Raw genomic sequence first — 17,431 nt, 5'->3', positions numbered from 1 at the left:
GCGGGGCGGCGCCAGTTGTCCCCGCGCCATGGCCGCCGTGCGTGCCCTCCTCCCCGGCGCCCGCGCCCTCCTCCCCGGCGCCCGCGGCCGCTTGTGGTTCCTCTCCGGCCTCCCGGCGCCGCGACCCTTCGCCTCGCGTGAGTAGCGCCCCGGCGGCGTGGGCACCCGCCACCCGGCCCGGACCCCACACGCCGAGTCCTGTCACCCCCGGCCGCTTGGGGGCCGAGGTCTGAGCCCGGCTGCGGCGGGAGCCCCGCGCGCGCCCCGGCCTCGCGCCCAGGCCCCGCCGCGCCGCGCCCGCCGGCCTGCCCGCTCCGAGGGCCCCGAGCGCCCGCCGGCCTGCCCGCTCCGAGGGCCCCGAGCGCCCGCCGGCCTGCCCGCTCCGAGGGCCCCGAGCGCCCGCCGGCCCTGCCCGCTCCGAGGGCCCCGAGCGCCCGCCGGCCTGCCCGCTCCGAGCGCCCGCCGGCCTGCCCGCTCCGAGCGCCCGCCGGCCTGCCCGCTCCGAGCGCCCGCCGGCCCTGCCCGCTCCGAGCGCCCGCCAGCCTGCCCGCTCCGAGGGCCCCGAGCGCCCGCCGGCCTGCCCGCTCCGAGCGCCCGCCGGCCCTGCCCGCTCCGAGCGCCCGCCGGCTGTGGCGCCGCCCGCCCGGGCCGGGGCCTCTGGCCGGCTGCGCGCTTGGATTCTGGTTGTGAAATCCCGTGTGTGTTTAGATGTCGAGCAGGTCAGCCAGGGAATTGGCAGTGGAGTTTGCGGCTCGTGACGTACCCTCCCCCACCCCCCCCTCCCGCGTTCCCCGCACTCCGCCCTCAGACCATCCACTCTCCAACTCCAAGCTCAGCGGGTGTCCCCGCTCTCCTGCCGACCATAGCGCCCTTTACCTGTCCTGTGCTAGGCGCAATGCATAGCCGTGGCCTGGCCCGGCCACTCCTGCACTGCAGCCTGGAGGGCCCTTCACTTGCTGCCCCTCAGCACTTCATGACAGTTCATGACCAACCCCGGACCCAGGTACTCACTCTGCCAGTCACCCAACAACCCAACCCCCCCCCCCCCCAGACACACACAAGTACTCTGCCAGTTACACACACACCCCCAGACACACACAGGTACCCTGCCAGTCACACACACACACACACACACACACAGGTACTCTGCCAGTCAGCCAACACCCCAACACCTCCCCCCAGACACACACAGGTACTCTGCCAGTCAGCCAACACCCCCCCCCCCCCCCCCCGACACACAGGTACTCTGCCAGTCACACACACACACCCCCAGACACACACAGGTACTCTGCCAGTGAACCACACACACACACACGGGTACTCACGCTGCCAGTCACCCAACACCCCCCACACACTCGCTGTGCCAGGCTCTCCAAGTCTACAGGGTCAGCTGGATGCCACTCTAGGTTTTAGCTGGCATCTCATATGACCTGTTTGTTACCTCTGTTCTCCCACCACACTACCACCCAGCATAGTCAGGGTGATGTTCATGACCTCACATGACCTCTCGCCATGTTCTGGGACAAGCTGGCCTATGGCACAGAGAGAGAGGGTGGTGGTTTTAACATGCAGATGTGAAAGCAGTGAGTGAGGTAGGAGATACAGGACAAAGCCACAGGGTTAAGGTAGCACCCTGGGCCTCTGACGCCTGTGTGATATCATTTTTGCCTTTTTGTCCTAGGGGCCAACTTTGAGTACATCGTTACAGAGAAAAGGGGTAGGAATAGCAGTGTGGGACTCATCCGGCTGAACCGCCCCAAGGCGCTCAACGCCCTCTGCAATGGCCTGATCGAGGAGCTCAACCAGGCCCTGGAGGCCTTTGAGGAGGACCCAGAGGTGGGCGCCATTGTGCTCACTGGCAGTGATAAGGCATTTGCTGGTACGCTGGATGCCGGGGTGCGGGTGTGGGAGACAAGCCCATGGGCCATGGGGAGTAGTGAGAGGTGCCTCTGGCCAGGCCCTGACGGCCCGCACTTGTAACCCTAGCTACCCAGGAGGCTGAGATCGAGGATCATGACTCCAAGAGCCGACTTGAGCAGGAAAAGTCCCTAAGACTGTTATCGCCATTTATTCACAGAGAAAGCCTGACGTGGTTGCTCAAGTGGTAGATTGATGGCCTTGAGCTAAAGGCGCTTAGGGACAGCAACCAGGCTCAGAGTTCAAGGCTAGGACTCATTTTAAAAATGGTAGTGTGTGGCTGAGGACTTATTCTCATGTAAAGTGAGCTTCTTGGAAGAACAGCTGAATGCTCGTTTGTTCCAAAGCAACTCAGGTGCTTACTGGTAGCTTACATGACTGACAAGTCCTGCTTCTCTGTCCACCTGACATCTGTCACCTGCCTGTGCTTGGCCCCTTTACATGACCTCATTCAAGCAGCCATCTTACAGTGTTGCCTGCTTCCCCCTAAGCCCTATACACGATCCACTTGAGAGCTGCCTGTAGATTTGGGTCTGTAGGACTGCTGGACTCTGCTCTCTGGTAGCTGGAACCTCCTCTGCCTTTAGCTGGAGCTGATATCAAGGAAATGCAGAATCAGACATTCCAGGACTGTTACTCCAGCAAGTTCCTGAGCCACTGGGACCACCTCACCCGCGTGAAGAAGCCAGTCATTGCTGCTGTCAATGGTTTTGCTGTGAGTGTCCCCTTCAGGGTCTCCTGTGGGTTGTGGAAGGTATTACACTATGATAAAGTGGGCCCACAGAGCCCTTCCTGTCCCAGTGGCTGCTTTGAAGTCATCACAGCAGAGCTCGGTATTTGCCTTAGAATATTTATTTATCTGTTGTGGGGCTTGAACTCTGGGCCTGGGCGCTGTCCCCCAGCTCTTCAGCTCAAGGTGAGTGCTCTACCACTTGAGCCACAGTGCCACTTCGGTTTTCTGGTGGTTCACTTTATTCTTCTAGATTCATCTTTATTGTACCCAGTTTCATTTTAATGGAAAAGTTTGTAAGAATAATGCTTCTGCCTGGGCTCCTATGTAAAACCTACCTGCTGCCAACCTTTGTTCTGCAGCTTGGTGGGGGCTGTGAGCTTGCAATGATGTGTGACATCATCTACGCTGGTGAAAAAGCCCAGTTTGGACAACCAGAAATCCTGCTGGGAACCATCCCAGGTGAGAGCGTGGCTGCTCCAGTGCACACCCCTCGGGTCCTTTGGGGCCATGGCTTGCATCCAGCCCGAGGCCCAGATGGGTGGTTCGGGCACTGACCACAGTGCTCCCTCTGCAGACACACACGAGGAAGAGAAGGCTCAGGACCGCACTGGAATGCCAGGCGGTGTCCAGCTCCCATGATCCCATGGACCCCGTGTCTGATGTGTCACACCGCAGGGGTGCTGGCTTATAGCCACACCGGTTTTCTCCTATCCATGGTTCCAGCAGAGCCCTGTCAGGCAGAAATGGGAGAGTTATATGGGACTCTAGCCTGTCCACCCCTACATCACTGGCCACAGTGGGTCACACAGCCTCACTGAGCTTGGCACAGCAGGGAGTCAAGGAAAGTCCTGGGAAAGAACAATGCTGTCTACAGCTGGGCTCTTCCTTGCTGGGCCTGGCAGGCCGGTAGCCCAGTTCCTTGGTGGGGAGCCGTGCTCAGAGGACCTCTGCTGCCGCACATCACATGCAGAAAGCTTGGCACACAGGTTCAGAACCTGCCCCAGAGAGAGCAGGAATGCCTGGGACTGGAACGCTGTGGGGGGAGAGAGGCATCTGCAGGCCCCACTGAGACGAGGACCTTAGTCCTAAAGTACCTTCTTGCTGGCTGCCTTGGTTCTGCTCGCCTGCCAACTGGGCATGTCTTAGCTTTATCTTTGGTTCCTGTGAGCTTGCCAACAGCACATTCTCTCTCTCTTTTACTCTCTCCCTCTCCCTTTCCCTCCTCCTTCTCCCTCTTACTCTCTCCCTTTCTCTCTTTCCCTCTCCCTCTCACCCTCTTTCTCCCCCTTTTTCTCTCTCTTTCTCCCTCCTTTTTTTTCTCTCTCTCTAGGGAGAGATCTACCTCTTTACTGACATGTAAACTCAGAGCTTTGTGCTTAGTAGACAGGCACTCTACCACTTGGATTATCTGTCTAGCCCATTTGGGTTTGGTTTTTGAGGCCCTGCTTTTTGCCTGGGCCATCCTGGACTGCTCTCCTCCCTAGGCTTCCCACGACAGGCATGCACCACTACACCCAGCTTCCTCTGTGGCGAGCAGATCTTACAAACTTTTTGCCTCGCTTTCAGTTGCTTGGAAACTTTGCCTGGGCTGGCCTCAAACTGTAATCCTGATCTTGGCCTCCCCCAGGTTTCACAGGTATGAGTCCCTATGCCTGGCTACCGTTTCTTCTCTTTCTTCAGGGCTTTGCGCGTGCTGAATAAGTGCATGCTCTGTGACTAAGTTACTTCCCATCCCTGGTTTTCTTCTCAGCCTCCCTTGACACAGGGTAGCTGTGACCACAGCCTTCTTCCCGCAGGTGCTGGAGGCACCCAGAGACTCACCCGTGCAGTTGGAAAGTCCCTGGCAATGGAGATGGTCCTTACTGGTGATCGGGTCTCAGCCCAGGATGCAAAGCAAGCAGGTGGCACATCTGCCCGTGGGAGTCAGGTGGAGCCTCGGGGACTGCATCAGCTGCCCCTGGCGGCCTTGGCTCTGTGCTCACAAACACAGTACTAAGACAGAATAACTGCAAGTGTCCCGGTTAGAGAGCAATAAGGCCCTACCCCTCCCCACACCCCAGCGTGGGCAGTGGGGGTCACTGGGACCTTCACACGCCTCAGTGACCTCAGCCCTCGTTCTCCCACCTCTGGCCTTGGTGTATCAGAGGCAGCGGCTGTGGAGAAGCAGCCCCCACCCCCGCCCAGATGTCCTTGTCCTTGTTTAGCGCTCAGAGTTCGGGCCGTTGGAGAAATGGAGCTGGCACTACGCTGCATGTTACTCTCATTTTCTGTTTTAGGTTTGGTAAGCAAGGTTTTTCCTGTTGAAACACTAGTTGAAGAGGCCATCCAGTGTGCAGAAAAAATTGCCAGCAATTCCAAAATTATAACAGCCATGGCCAAAGAATCTGTGAATGCAGGTAGGGGAAAAGCGGGGAGGGTCCCCAGTCAGAGTCTGTCTGTCTGTACTGAAGACAGTCGTGAGGCCTTGAATGTCTGCACCTTGGCCTGTCTGGGGCATAAATGGGAGTATTCTCAAGATTGTGATTTCTGCCTTCGAGTTCCAGGTCTTAGTCAAATGTCGAATATCCTTTTGTACTAGGGCCCCAAACTGGGCCAGGCCTGCCGGGGGACGGCAGTGTAGTGGAGGGGGCGCCACCCCGAAAGCCACGCTGTTCTCTAGTTTGTGGCAAAGCAGGTCTCCCAGGACCTGGATTGTAGTTTCTCTTCTTACCAGGCTGTGATGTATGTAGAGAGTCTGCAGTGTGGGGCCCCAAGTGGCACAGCTCACAAGAAGCATTTACAGGCGCCATCTGCTGTCTCTAAGGGTGAAGCTTGTTTGATCTCTCTCAGAGCTGCTGAGCCTCGCTGTAATGGTTTATTCAGCATTTAGCATCCCACTGTGATGCTGCTCTGTGTTGCCTGTAGAGGAAGCGAGACCCAGGCTGGGCTGCAGGCCGCACAGCCCTGTGACCCTGTCCCCCTCAAGAGGGATGCCAGCCCGGTGGCCGCTAGCCTTGGTGGATGCTCTGACCTGTGGGCACCAGCCATGTGATATCCACAGGGAAACACCCCTGCATGACCCAGGCTCCGGCGGGCTCACGTCTTAGGTGTTGGGAAAGCACTGCCATGTGCCCTCCAATAGAGAAAGGCCTAGGATAAGGCCCGAGGAGATGACACTTGGTTCAGTCTGGCCATTCTCTTCTGGTTTTTATCCTGTTCTATTTTCTGTGCTTTTGTTTTCATCAGCCAGCTATTTTTTTTTTTTTTTTTTTTTTTGGTTGGGCCTGGGGCTTAAACTCTGGGCCTGGGCACTGTCCCTCAGCTCTTCAGCTCAAGGCGAGTGCTCTACTGCTTGAGCCGCAACGCCACTTCTGGTTTTCTAGTGGTTTATTGGAGATAAGAGTCTCACAGACTTTCCTGCCCAGGCTGGCTTTGAACTGCGATCCTCAGATCTCAGCCTGCTGAGTAGCTAGGATGACAGGCAGGAGCCACCGGCGTCCGGCCAGCTCCTATTCTTATAACTGGGCAGATTTTGCCATTTTGCCTTTATCAAGCTCTGGGCATTTCTCCCCCTGTGAATACCCTGAGCCACTGCCAGCATCATTTTGGAAGACTGGGAAAGTATTTTGTTCATGTGGCCTTCTCTGATGAGGCCACGCGTTTGAAAGTGAAGAGAAGTGTCCAGCAAGGGGGCCTTTGCAGAGGAAGCCAGACCTCGGCATGCCACCAGGGGTCGGGGGCAGCAAGAAGGTCCACCACTGTGATCTCTGCTTCTGAGAGTCTGAATCCCAGTTTGTGAGTGTAAGGTTTCTCTTTCAGCTTTTGAAATGACACTAACAGAGGGAAACAAATTGGAGAAGAAACTCTTCTATTCAACCTTCGCTACTGTGAGTGAACAAGATTCTGCTTGAAATTCGAGTATTCCAGTTCTGGGAGAATAGAAAGCTTTTCGGGTCATTTTGTATTGCAAAAATACCCTGTGCTGGGCTGGGAAGGTGGTTCAGTGGTAGAGTGCTTGCCTTGCATGCATGAGGCCCTGGGTTCGATTCCTCAGCACCACATAAGCAAAAAGAAAAAAGCCGGAAGTGGTGCTGTGGCTCAAGTGGTAGAGTGCTAACCTTGAGCTGAAGAGCTGAGGGACAGCGCCCAGGCCCAGAGTTCAGGCCCCACGACTGGACCAAAACCAAAACAAAAAACAGAACAAAAATGCCCTGTGCTTGTACTCTTAAGCCAGCTGCTCCTTTCTTTAAAGTGCAGTTCATAGCTGGGTACAGTGGTGGGCTTACAGTCCTTGTACTTGAGGGCTGAGGGGAGAGGATTGCTTGAGCTCAGGAGTTGAGGATCAGTGAGCAACTTGAGACACTCTCGAAAACAAGAAGACATATTCATTTTACCTGTATTTTCCCTGAATCACTCCATTTATTCAGAATGTGGTTCAAATGTATAGCATAATGCTGTAATTTGGTAATATGGTGGTTCTTTTTTTTTTTTTTTTCAGTCTTGGGGTTTGAACTCCGACTGGGCACTGTCCCTGAGCTTCTTTTGCTCAAGGCTAGCACTTTACCACTTGACCGCTTGAGCCACAGCACTATTTCCAGCTTTTTCTGTTAATGTGGTACTGAGGAATCAAACCCAGGGCTTCATGCATGCTAGGCAAGCGCTCTACCACTGAGCCATATTCCCAGCCCCCTCATTTCTTTCTTTCTTTTGGGCAAGCCTAGGGATGGAACTCAAGGCCTGCGTGCTAGGCAGGCATTCCACCACTTGAGCACACCGACCCCTCCATTTTTTATTTTTGAGGAAGAGTCGCTCTTTATGCATGGGCTGGCCGGGCTCCAATCTTCTATTTGTGCCTCTCTCAGCTGTGCTCCCCAGGAAACCACACCCAGCCTCTGTGCTTCCCCGTAGCTAAGATAGTAACAGGCACATACCACCACACCCACCACTGATTGAAGAGGAGTCTCACCAACTTGGTGTGTGTGTGTCAGTACTGGGCTTGAACTCAGAACCTGGGGACTATCCTTAAGCTTTTTTGTTCAAGGGCTAGAACTGTACTTTTTTGGGGGGAGGGGGGCGTTGGTCGTGGGGCTTGAACTCTGGGCTTGGGCGCTGTCCCTCTAGCTCAAAGCTAGTGCTCTACCACTTGAGCCATAGCGCCACCTCCAGCTTTTTCTATATATATGGTGCTGAGGAATCAACCCAGGGCTTCATGCATGCCAAGCAAGCACTCTACCACTGAGCCACCTTCCCAGCCCCACACTACCATTTGAGTCAAAACTCCCCTTTCTCATTTTATGCTTTCAAGTAGTATTTTCTATGATTCTTGCCAGTAACTTAAAGGAACTTGTCTCCTAGTTGGCTGTTATAATTAACTTCTTTTATTATTAGAAAATCATACTGCCCAGGTGTGTTAAAAAGAAGCTTAAACACAGTTTTGGGCTCTTGGGTGTGCTCACAGTGCAGTTTGTGCTTAAGCCACAGAAGGGGCATGTGCAGAGCAGAGTTCTAACTCTGCCTCTTGACTCGGAGTCTCTACTGGTGCTGGTGTGTGTGGTTACTGAGGGACCGTCACCCCCATCTTTAGCCCTAGCCTGCGTGCGGATTCCTGTCCTGGGCGGTGGGCAGGCCCCTGCACAGTCGTCTCCCCAGGGCCGGGGCAGCAGCAAGAGCAGCCCTCGGGCAGGTGGTGGGGCTCTACAGAAAGATGTGAATGTCACCTCTGCTCTTCTTCCTTCTTCTGCCAGGATGACCGGCGGGAAGGCATGGCTGCCTTTGTGGAGAAGAGGAAGGCCAACTTCAGAGACCACTGAGAGCCAGAAAGTGCAGCCTGCCTGTTTAGAAGCAAACAAATCATCCCCCTAAAGGGCAGTGTGGCCACTGTAGCCTCCCAGCCAGGGGGCGGGGCCGTGGCCTCTGCTCAAGCCCTTGTGTAGCCAGCTGCGTTGATGCCGAAGGGAAGGTTGATCATGTTGGGTCTGATCAGAGTACTTTCTTGCAAATCAAATCCGCTGAGGAGCCTTGGAGGTGTTTTCACAAGGGACCGGTGTTTGCAGCCATGGTCTCTGGGCACTGAGTCGGGCGGGAAGCAGCTGCATCTGTGCATTGACTGTTCAGGGGAGGGGCTCTGCCAGCTGATTTTGAACAGGATTGTCTGATTAAAGTGACTGCTTCAGAGCTGTTAGGCCCTCTTGAATCCTCTAGGAGGAGGCTGAAATCTGAGGACCGAAGGTTTGAAGCCATCCCCAGTTAACCAGCAAAAAGCCAGAAGTAGAAGCATGGCTCAAGTGGTAGCGTGCCAGCTGTAAGTGAGAAAGCTGATCAAGAGCATGAGGCCTTGAGTTCCACCCAGTGCTGATGCGCACAAATGATGTTCTCATTATAAATGATCCTGACGTAGCCTCCTCATACCGTGTTCCCACAGCAGCCGGCAGCTGTGAGGTGGCTCTCTGCCATGCCCAGTGCACGCGTGCTCCCCACGTCCCGTCCCAGGCCCACTTCTGCAGTGGTCCTTTCTATTCTGCCATGTGCTTGTCTGGTCTCTGGTTGGTTTTGGTAGTACTACAATTTGAAATTGGTCACCCAGCCATTTACTAGGCAAGTGCTTTACCAGGTGAGCCACGCCCCCAACCCTGTAGACTGTGAGTAGTCTTAATCGTGTTTCACCATCTTAACCAGGTCTAGGAGCCTCTGCCATGCAACAGCACTTCCTGTCAGTGCCAGGCCAGGGAGGGCTTCAAGGTCCACGGGGGATTGCTTCCCCCTGAGACAAGAATACGTAATCACTAGTCTAGGCTAGAACCAAACCTGAGATACCCTGGAGCCCTCAGTGCTCAAGTCACCTGTGGCTCCCAAGGCACAGAGAAGCCCCAGCGAGGAAGTGCCCAGTTAGGATCATGCACAGTGATTCGGTGCTCGCTGCCATTTGTTGCTTGAGTTTGGGAGACCAAACAAGTGGCAGGAGAGATACCCTGAGGTTCTTAGGGTGGATTCAGATGGCAGGAGCTTAGTCCTGGCCCTAGGTTGCTGTGTAGTAGGAGTAGGTCTGAGGAACACTAATGCTATTCAAACTCAGTTCTGCAGCAAGTGTCAGGAGCATCCACGCAGGTCCTGGAGCCTGGGCTAACCCTAGGATAAGGTAAAGGGTGCTGTGAGTCCAGACCTCCCAAGCCACACGGCAGCCATGGACTCACTGAAAACCGCCACTACCTGCACCCCATCAGTATGTGCCCTCCTTAAAGTGACTGCTGCGCTGACATCAAGCCGGAGAGAGGCAACATACAACAGAACTTAGGGTTTGTGACAAAGCCACAGAGACTAGTGTGGTCTCCCACTGCAAAGGCTCAGACAAAGCAAAGAACACGTGATCTGACCTGGGAGCCGCTCAGGACCAGTCTCCCCGGGTGAAGCCTACACACACCCACCTGTGACTGTCAGATGGCATTTACAGGCATTTACACACCCACTCGGTGTGTGCAGTCTGCATTATCTTTTGGCTTTGGGCCGGCACGGGCCAAGAGCATGCAGACCCCGGCCTGGCAGACCTGAGCTGAGGAGGGAATGGCCACCCACTGAGAGCTGGCCTTTGCCAAGCTCTGATGGCCGCTTGTGTTCAGCTGCAGCGCAGCTCTCTTGCTGTGGCACTTGCCTGCCAGGGGTCAGCTCTGCGTCTGCCAGGCTTGCCTGTCTTCTCTGGAAGTCAGCACGGGCAGGAGGATCTGCTGAGTTCTCAGTTCCCCCTCACACAGGCCGAGGACCTTGTGCACACGCTTCTTTACAGCACTTGGCAGGGCAGGATGGGGCCCCTCAGGCAGGTGCAGCCTCAGCTGAATATACAGGGCGAGCACAGGACAAGGAAACTACTGACCAGAGTCGAGTAAGCGAGCAGAGGAGGTTTCCAAAGATCCTGGTGCCCAGCGGAGCAAACAATTTGAAGAACCCGTTAGTAACTTTGTGTGTGCACTGGGCGTCTGCCTCTGTCATTTGATTTTGAGTGGGTTTTGAGACACCTACTGGATGCTAGCTGTCCTGTCAGCCATCGCTGACCACAGGAAAGGGCTCCACAGCAGACCTCCCTGAGGGCATCGCAGACAGCCTCTGCCAGCCTCCTGCCTGCCCGCCCACGTCTAAACCTGGGCTTGTCCCTGCCCCCGCTTCAGATGTGTGGGGAGGCTACCAGGAGGGGAGGAAGACCCCATCCTGCATTGAGCTAATTGGCCACTGGCTCCACTTGGGTTTGGGCTTCTATTTACTTTGGAAGCTGAAGCCCTCCTTGTCTTAGTTCAGTACTAAATGAGGAAGCTGAGGCAGGAGCCCTTCCTGTGCAGCCCCCAGCCATCCTCCAGGCCTGCTGCCCTGTCTGGGACGGGGTGGGGGGAGGGGCCGTGGGCCTCCCAGGGCCGTGTCTGGGTGGGGGAGGAGGGGGGGCAAGTGCACGGACACCTTCACAGGTGTGGCCTGCCCACGCCAATGGTAGACTTCCACGGGGCTCCGACAATTACCTGTCAGCCCTTGGCCCCGCCCTCTCAGGGGGCCGTCCCCCAGCCCCGCCCCAGTCCTTCAGAGCCTAGTGGAGCCGGCAGCCATGGTGGCACTCAAGGGCATCCCCGGGGCGCTGTCCCCGGAGCTCCTGTTTGCACTGGCACGGATGGGGCATGGGGATGAGATTGGTGAGTGCAGGGGTGGGAAGAGGACCCTGGGGCAGAAGCACAGTCCAAAATGGTGCTCTTGTTCAAAACGGAAGAGGAGGCGGGTCCAACCTAGCTAGCCGCCCGCCCTTGGAGCAGGAAGCCTGTAATTATGGCCAGCCCAGGCCCTGGTCCACCGCATTCTGTGTTTGCCCACCAGCCACAAGGTGGCTGTTGATGTAGGCTGAGGCTTTGTCCTGGCAAATTCTGCCCCTCCACCTAGGTGTCCTGGGACAATGGCTGGCACAGAAAGCTGGGCCTATGGCTAGGTGCCCTCTCAGCTCCAGACTGTAAGGTCGTCTGGGAAGGCACGCAGATTCCTCTCTCCTCTCATTTGTCTGCCCAGTACCTGTGCCACCTAGGTAACTGGCATACCTGGAGATCACATCCCGGGCAGCCCCCCTCCATCTTCCCCACACACACACACACACCAGGGGAGGGTCACAGGCCCCAAGGTCACATCCGCCTCCAGTGTGGCCACACCCTCCCTCACCTGTCCCCCTCCCCCTCCCCTTCCCTACTTAAACCCAGGCCGGCCCTCAGCCCACCCCTTAGGCCACGTGGTCTTACCTTTCCTGGCCAGGGCAAGCCACGGGTAAAATAAACGCCTCTTCCTGCCTGAACAGCACGTGGTGTTCTCTTTACCGGCTACCTATTAAATACCTAACACAGACCACCTCTTGGTGTTAGGTTTTTAAAAAGAGGTAGCTGTGTAAGAACCACATCATGCATGTGGTATTCAGGTAAGGGGTTGTTTATTCATCGTTCCGGCTGGCACCAGGCCATGTTGGCCCGCCACGTGGCTGGGAAAAGACCTGGGAAAGAGCTGGGAAAGAGAGCATCGGGGCCTGGGCTAGGCCTTATCTAGGATAGGGGGGGAGAAAGGTGTGGCCACATCGAATCCAGATGTGACCTCAGCGGATGCAGTTGTGACCTCTTCCAGGTGTGCCAGTTGCCTAGGTAACACAGGTACTGGGCGGAGACTTTGCTGCGAGGAGGGTGGAGTCTGCTCGCCATCCAGGAGCGACCTTACACTTAGAATGCGCCTAAAGGGCCCCGCAGCCAGTGGCTGACTGCAACTAAGAGGGGTGCTGGTTTCCCCCTTTGGGGGCCACTGGCCCTGGGGCAGGCTGGGCTACAGGAGACTCGGTGAGACTGTTCACTGTTCCTGTCCCAGGCAAGGGGTTCACCCTCCTTCCCTGTCTTTCCTACCCGCTGGCTCTGAAAGGGGACCACAGCCCACGCACACCGACAGCCCACCCCTACTGCCAGGTGTGTGGCCACCTGGGGGGCGGGCTGCAGAGAAGGTGTGCCACTGACCGGGCCTGGCCCTCTGTCTTCAGTTCTTGCAGATGTTAACTTCCCCACCTCCTCCATCTGTCAGTGTGGGCCTGTGGAGATCCGAGCAGACGGTGAGCAAGGCTGGGCTCAGGTTGGCACTGGCCTTTTTCCTATGACTTCTTCTCTGTCCTCATCCCCAACAGCTCTTTGGCCTCTCACTGAGTCCTAAGACTCAGAAGAGTGGCAGGCTGTGGGGAGGCAGAGGTCTGACCCCAGCTTTGATCTCTAGGCCTGGGCATCCCGGTCCTCCTGGAAGCTGTGCTGAAGCTGCTGCCTCTGGACACCTATGTGGAAAGCCCGGTGAGGTTCTGGAACCTGCACCCCACAGACAGGTTCTGCAGAACCCCACAGGCAGGGCTCTAGAACCTCACAGGCAGGCTCCCCAGAACCCCACAGGCAGGGCCCCAGAACCCCACAAGCAGGGCTCTAGAACCCCACAAGCAGGGCTCTAGAACCTCACAGGCAGGCTCCCTAGAACCCCACAGGCAGGGCCCCAGAACCCCACAAGCAGGGCTCTAGACCCCCACAAGCAGGGCTCCAGAACCTCACAGGCAGGCTCTAGAACCTCACAGGCAAGCTCCCCAGAACCACACAAGCAGGGCTCTAGAACCCCACAGGCAGGCTCTAGAACCTCACAGGCAAGCTCCCCAGAACCACACAAGCAGGGCTCTAGAACCCCACAGGCAGGCTCTAGAACCTCACAGGCAGGGCTCTAGAACCTCACAGGCAGGACCCCAGAGCCTCACAGGCAGGACTCTAGAACCTCACAGGCAGGCTCCCCAGAACCCCACAGGCAGGACCCCAGGACCTCACAGGCAGGCTCTAGAATCTCACAGGCAGGCTCCAGAACCCCACAGGCAGGGCTCCCCAGAACCCCACAGGCAGGCCTCCCCAGAACCCCACAAGCAGGGCTCCAGAACCTCACAGGCAGGCTCCCCAGAACCCCACAGGCAGGGCCCCAGAACCCCACAAGCAGGGCTCCAGAACTTCACAGGCAGGCTCTAGAACCTCACAGGCAAGCTCCCCCAGAACCACACAAGCAGGGCTCTAGAACCCCACAGGCAGGCTCCCCAGAACCCCACAAGCAGGGCTCTAGAACCTCACAGGCAGGCCCCAGAGCCTCACAGGCAGGCTCCCCAGAACCCCACAGGCAGGGCCCCAGAACCTCACAGGCAGGCTCCCCAGAACCCCACAGGCAGGGCCCCAGAACCCCACAAGCAGGGCTCCAGAACCTCACAGGCAGGCTCTAGAACCTCACAGGCAGGCTCTAGAACCTCACAGGCAAGCTCCCCAGAACCACACAAACAGGGCTCTAGAACCCCACAGGCAGGCTCTAGAACCTCACAGGCAGGCTCCCCAGAACCCCACAAGCAGGGCTCTAGAACCCCACAAGCAGGGCTCCAGAACCTCACAGGCAGGCTCTAGAACCTCACAGGCAAGCTCCCCAGAACCACACAAGCAGGGCTCTAGAACCCCACAGGCAGGCTCTAGAACCTCACAGGCAGGGCTCTAGAACCTCACAGGCAGGGTTCTAGAACCTCACAGGCAGGACCCCAGAGCCTCACAGGCAGGACTCTAGAACCTCACAGGCAGGCTCCCCAGAACCCCACAGGCAGGGCTCCCCAGAACCCCACAAGCAGGGCTCCAGAACCTCACAGGCAGGCTCCCCAGAACCCCACAGGCAGGCTCCAGAACCTCACAGGCAGGGCAGGGCCTCTGACCACTTGCTTGGGGGGAGGGTGCACATGACCCCATAGGGGCCCCTCCCTGCCTCAGGAGAGCTCTGGAGCTATCCAGCGCTGATGTGCTGACCCCTGTCTCCTAGGTTGCTGTCATGGAACTTGTGCCAAGCGACAAGCAGAGGGGCCTGAAGACTCCAGTGTGGGAAGATTATGAGCTCCTCCTGCTCAGGGCTGGATGCACTGTGAGCTTGCAGGCTGGAATGCTGGGGGGGGGGGGGGGAGGGCGGGGCAGGAAGCTTCTGTCTCCAGAAGGCTCAGAAAGAGTAAAACAAGGGAGAGGAGCCCCGGGACTGCCAGGTATCTGCTCACAGGCAGAAGTGGGCCTGGGCCACCTCCTATTCCCCAGGGCTGCCCACCTCCTCCAGGATCCTGGGTTGAACCAGGGGGCCTTGCTTCCCTCCCTCTGGCCCCAGGGTAGTTTGGAGGGACTGGGGGGTGAGAGGTAGTTGAGTGACCCCTGGCAGGAGATGCCAGGCCCAGGAGACACCTTTCAACCACAGGACCCTGAACAGGGACATGATAGATGCCCGCGCACTCACCAGGTCTGAGTCACAGGTTGGCGACTTTGAGAGCCCTGTACCCAAGAGTGAGGCCTAGAGGGCCCCTCCTCCCCCACCTGCCGGGGACTCAGCCTGTCCAGCCTGTCCAGGGTCCTCCCAACTGTGTGGTTTTATCTTCCAGAAAGCCTTGATGGCAATAGAGAGGTTTGAGTTTTATGAACGAGCAAAGAAGGCTTTTGCGGTTGTTGCAACTGGGTGAGTTGGCTGTGTGCCGCTGGCTTGGGTACTCCACTCTGGAAGCCCCCCTCTGTCCCCCATTCCACTCTGCTTAGAGGAGACTTGGGGTCCTATGAAAAGCAGGAAGGACTTGGACTTGGACTGTGGGGTCCTTGTGTCCCTGAGTGGCTGGTGTCTGGATCTCTGTCCCCAAAGGGCAGGGCCAGGGTCTCAGCACGCTGGCCAGCACAGTCCTCCTGCAGGGAGACGGCCTTCTACGGAAACATCATCCTCAAGAAGGGGACGCTGACCCCCACCCCGATGTAGGCCTGGCGGTGGCCACTGTGCACCCAGAAGTGACAACACCCGACCGGTGACTTCCCCGTGATTCACCAGGCCGTGGACCCCACCCAGGGCCGCAGGAACTGGCAAGCCTTGGACGCCCCTCACCGCCCAGACAGATTCTCTCCATGTGAAAAAATGATGTTAAAATGAGTCACTTCCAACCTTCTCTCACCCAGGCCTGTTTTATGCTCCCCAAATCCTGATGAATCCCTAGGGATTCATTCCCTCATGGGAAGTGAAGCATGGGTCTGTGGTGTGCTGGATCTTGGAAACGGATGAGGACCTGGGAGCTGGTCAGAGGGTTGGAGCTCAGCAAAGACCTGGGAAGTGGGCAGGAGGCTGTGGCTGGGAAGGACCTGGGTGCTGGGCAGAGGGCTGGGGCTGGGGTCAGGTGGGGTGCACTGGATACTGGCGGCTTGAGTGTGGGGAGAGCTCGTGTTGGCCGGGGTTGCTCCTCATCCTCAAGCAGGAGAGCAGGTACGGGCCCGGCACGATGCTTGGGGAGGAAGGGTTGCTGGAATTTGCAGATGACATTGGGTGCCAGTCCCCCTGCTGTAGGACCACAGGCCTGAGTGTGCCTTCCCCTCTGGTTTTTTGTTTGTGTGTATGTGGATATGTGTGTGTCAGTCCCAGAGCTTGAACTCAGGGCCTAAGCACTGTCCCTGAGGTTTTTGTTTCTCAGTTTTGTTTTTTCCCTTAAAGCTAGCGTTCTCCCACTTATACTACCGCTCCACATCGGGCTTTTTTGTGGTTAACTGGAGAAATGAGTCTCATCGATTTTCCTGCCTGGTCTGGCAGGAACCAAGATCCTCAGAGCTCAGGCTCGTGTGTAACTAGGATTACATGCACGAGCCACCAGTGCCCGGTGTCCCCGTGTGTGGCAGATTGAGTGCCCACTGCAGATGCATAAATGGCCACGACTATCCAGGGGTGAGGTCAGATGCTTCTTGTTTGAAGCCTCTGTCGTCCTGTGACATAAAGGGTGTGAGGTCAGCCTGGTGCTTGGCTCCAGGCAGAAGATCAGCGAGCTTCAAGGGTGGCTTGCAGGTGGGTGGCCGAGGAGGGTCAGGAATGGCATTGCCACACCGGAAGGTGCTTGGAGTGGGTCTTGAGGCCCTGTCCAGAGGCAAAGGCCTTTCCAGGCTCCTGTCCCTCTCCCTGTCTTCAACCATGGAAGAAAATGGAAGAGAGATGGAGCTGGTACTTTGGAAGGCTTTTAGTCTTCTAGGAGGCAGGGAGGGGAGGGCATGTGAGTAAAAAATTTTTAAAAAGCTGGGAGTTTGGGTGGCCAAGGGCTTGCTCGGAGCGGGGCGGGGGGGGGGGGGACGAGGGGGGTAGTGGGGGGAGAGGGAGAAACACAGGCTACCAAGCCATACGCCAGCATCACAAGGAAGCCATGACAGATTTGCTGCGGGGCCTGCGGGGCCTGGCAAGGCGTTGTGGCATGTGGTCCTTCCTGTCTGCTCCTCCTCACGGCAGGACGGCTTCCCCTGCTCGCTCTGCAGTGGTGACCCTGGCCTCCCCCTGCCCGTGACCCCGGCCTCCCCCTGCCCACGGCCCCAGCCTCCCCCTGCCCACGACCCCGGCCTCCCCCTGCCCACGACCCCGGCCTCCCCCGCTCGCTCTGCAGCGGTGACCCTGGCCTCCCCCGCTTGCTCTGCAGCGGTGACCCCGGCCTCCCCCTGCCCACGACCCCGGCCTCCCCCTGCCCACGACCCCGGCCTCCCCCTGCCCACGACCCCGGCCTCCCCCGCTCGCTCTGCAGCGGTGACCCCGGCCTCCCCCGCTTGCTCTGCAGCGGTGACCCTGGCCTCCCCCTGCCCACGACCCCGGCCTCCCCCTGCCCACGACCCCAGCCTCCCCCTGCCCACGACCCCGGCCTCCCCCTGCCCACGGCCCCAGCCTCTCCCGCTCGCTCTGCAGCGGTGACCCTGGCCTCCCCCTGCCCACGACCCCGGCCTCTCCCGCTCGCTC

General features: G+C 57.7%; 2 protein-coding genes across 5 annotated transcripts; both read left to right on the top strand.

Annotated features, from left to right (window-relative positions):
* Echs1 (enoyl-CoA hydratase, short chain 1) lies at positions 1 to 8,803 on the top strand. The gene is made up of 8 exons (XM_070011419.1): positions 1 to 137; positions 1,682 to 1,879; positions 2,505 to 2,632; positions 3,010 to 3,109; positions 4,447 to 4,551; positions 4,927 to 5,046; positions 6,449 to 6,516; positions 8,374 to 8,803. The coding sequence occupies exons 1-8, from the start codon at positions 29 to 31 to the stop codon at positions 8,437 to 8,439; spliced, it is 894 nt and encodes a 297-aa protein (XP_069867520.1). The 5' UTR covers positions 1 to 28; the 3' UTR covers positions 8,440 to 8,803.
* Positions 8,804 to 11,177: 2,374 nt separating this feature from the next.
* Fuom (fucose mutarotase) lies at positions 11,178 to 15,618 on the top strand. Of its 4 annotated transcripts, none has more exons than XM_070011423.1 (6): positions 11,178 to 11,295; positions 12,657 to 12,725; positions 12,884 to 12,954; positions 14,480 to 14,578; positions 15,078 to 15,151; positions 15,440 to 15,618. In XM_070011423.1, the coding sequence occupies exons 1-6, from the start codon at positions 11,211 to 11,213 to the stop codon at positions 15,498 to 15,500; spliced, it is 459 nt and encodes a 152-aa protein (XP_069867524.1). In that variant the 5' UTR covers positions 11,178 to 11,210; the 3' UTR covers positions 15,501 to 15,618. The 4 variants fall into 4 exon arrangements, with proteins under 4 accessions (XP_069867524.1, XP_069867522.1, XP_069867523.1 ...); XM_070011421.1 differs by having other exon boundaries at positions 15,329 to 15,618; XM_070011422.1 differs by having other exon boundaries at positions 11,180 to 11,295; positions 15,376 to 15,618.
* The last annotated feature ends 1,813 nt before the right edge of the window (positions 15,619 to 17,431 follow it).

The sequence above is a fragment of the Dipodomys merriami genome, unplaced genomic scaffold, assembly GCF_024711535.1.
Source record: "Dipodomys merriami isolate MVZ:Mamm:240054 unplaced genomic scaffold, mDipMer1.0.p SCAF_82, whole genome shotgun sequence".
In the NCBI taxonomy this organism is placed as follows: domain Eukaryota; kingdom Metazoa; phylum Chordata; class Mammalia; order Rodentia; family Heteromyidae; genus Dipodomys; species Dipodomys merriami.
This window is presented reverse-complemented; position numbering and strand designations above follow the sequence as displayed.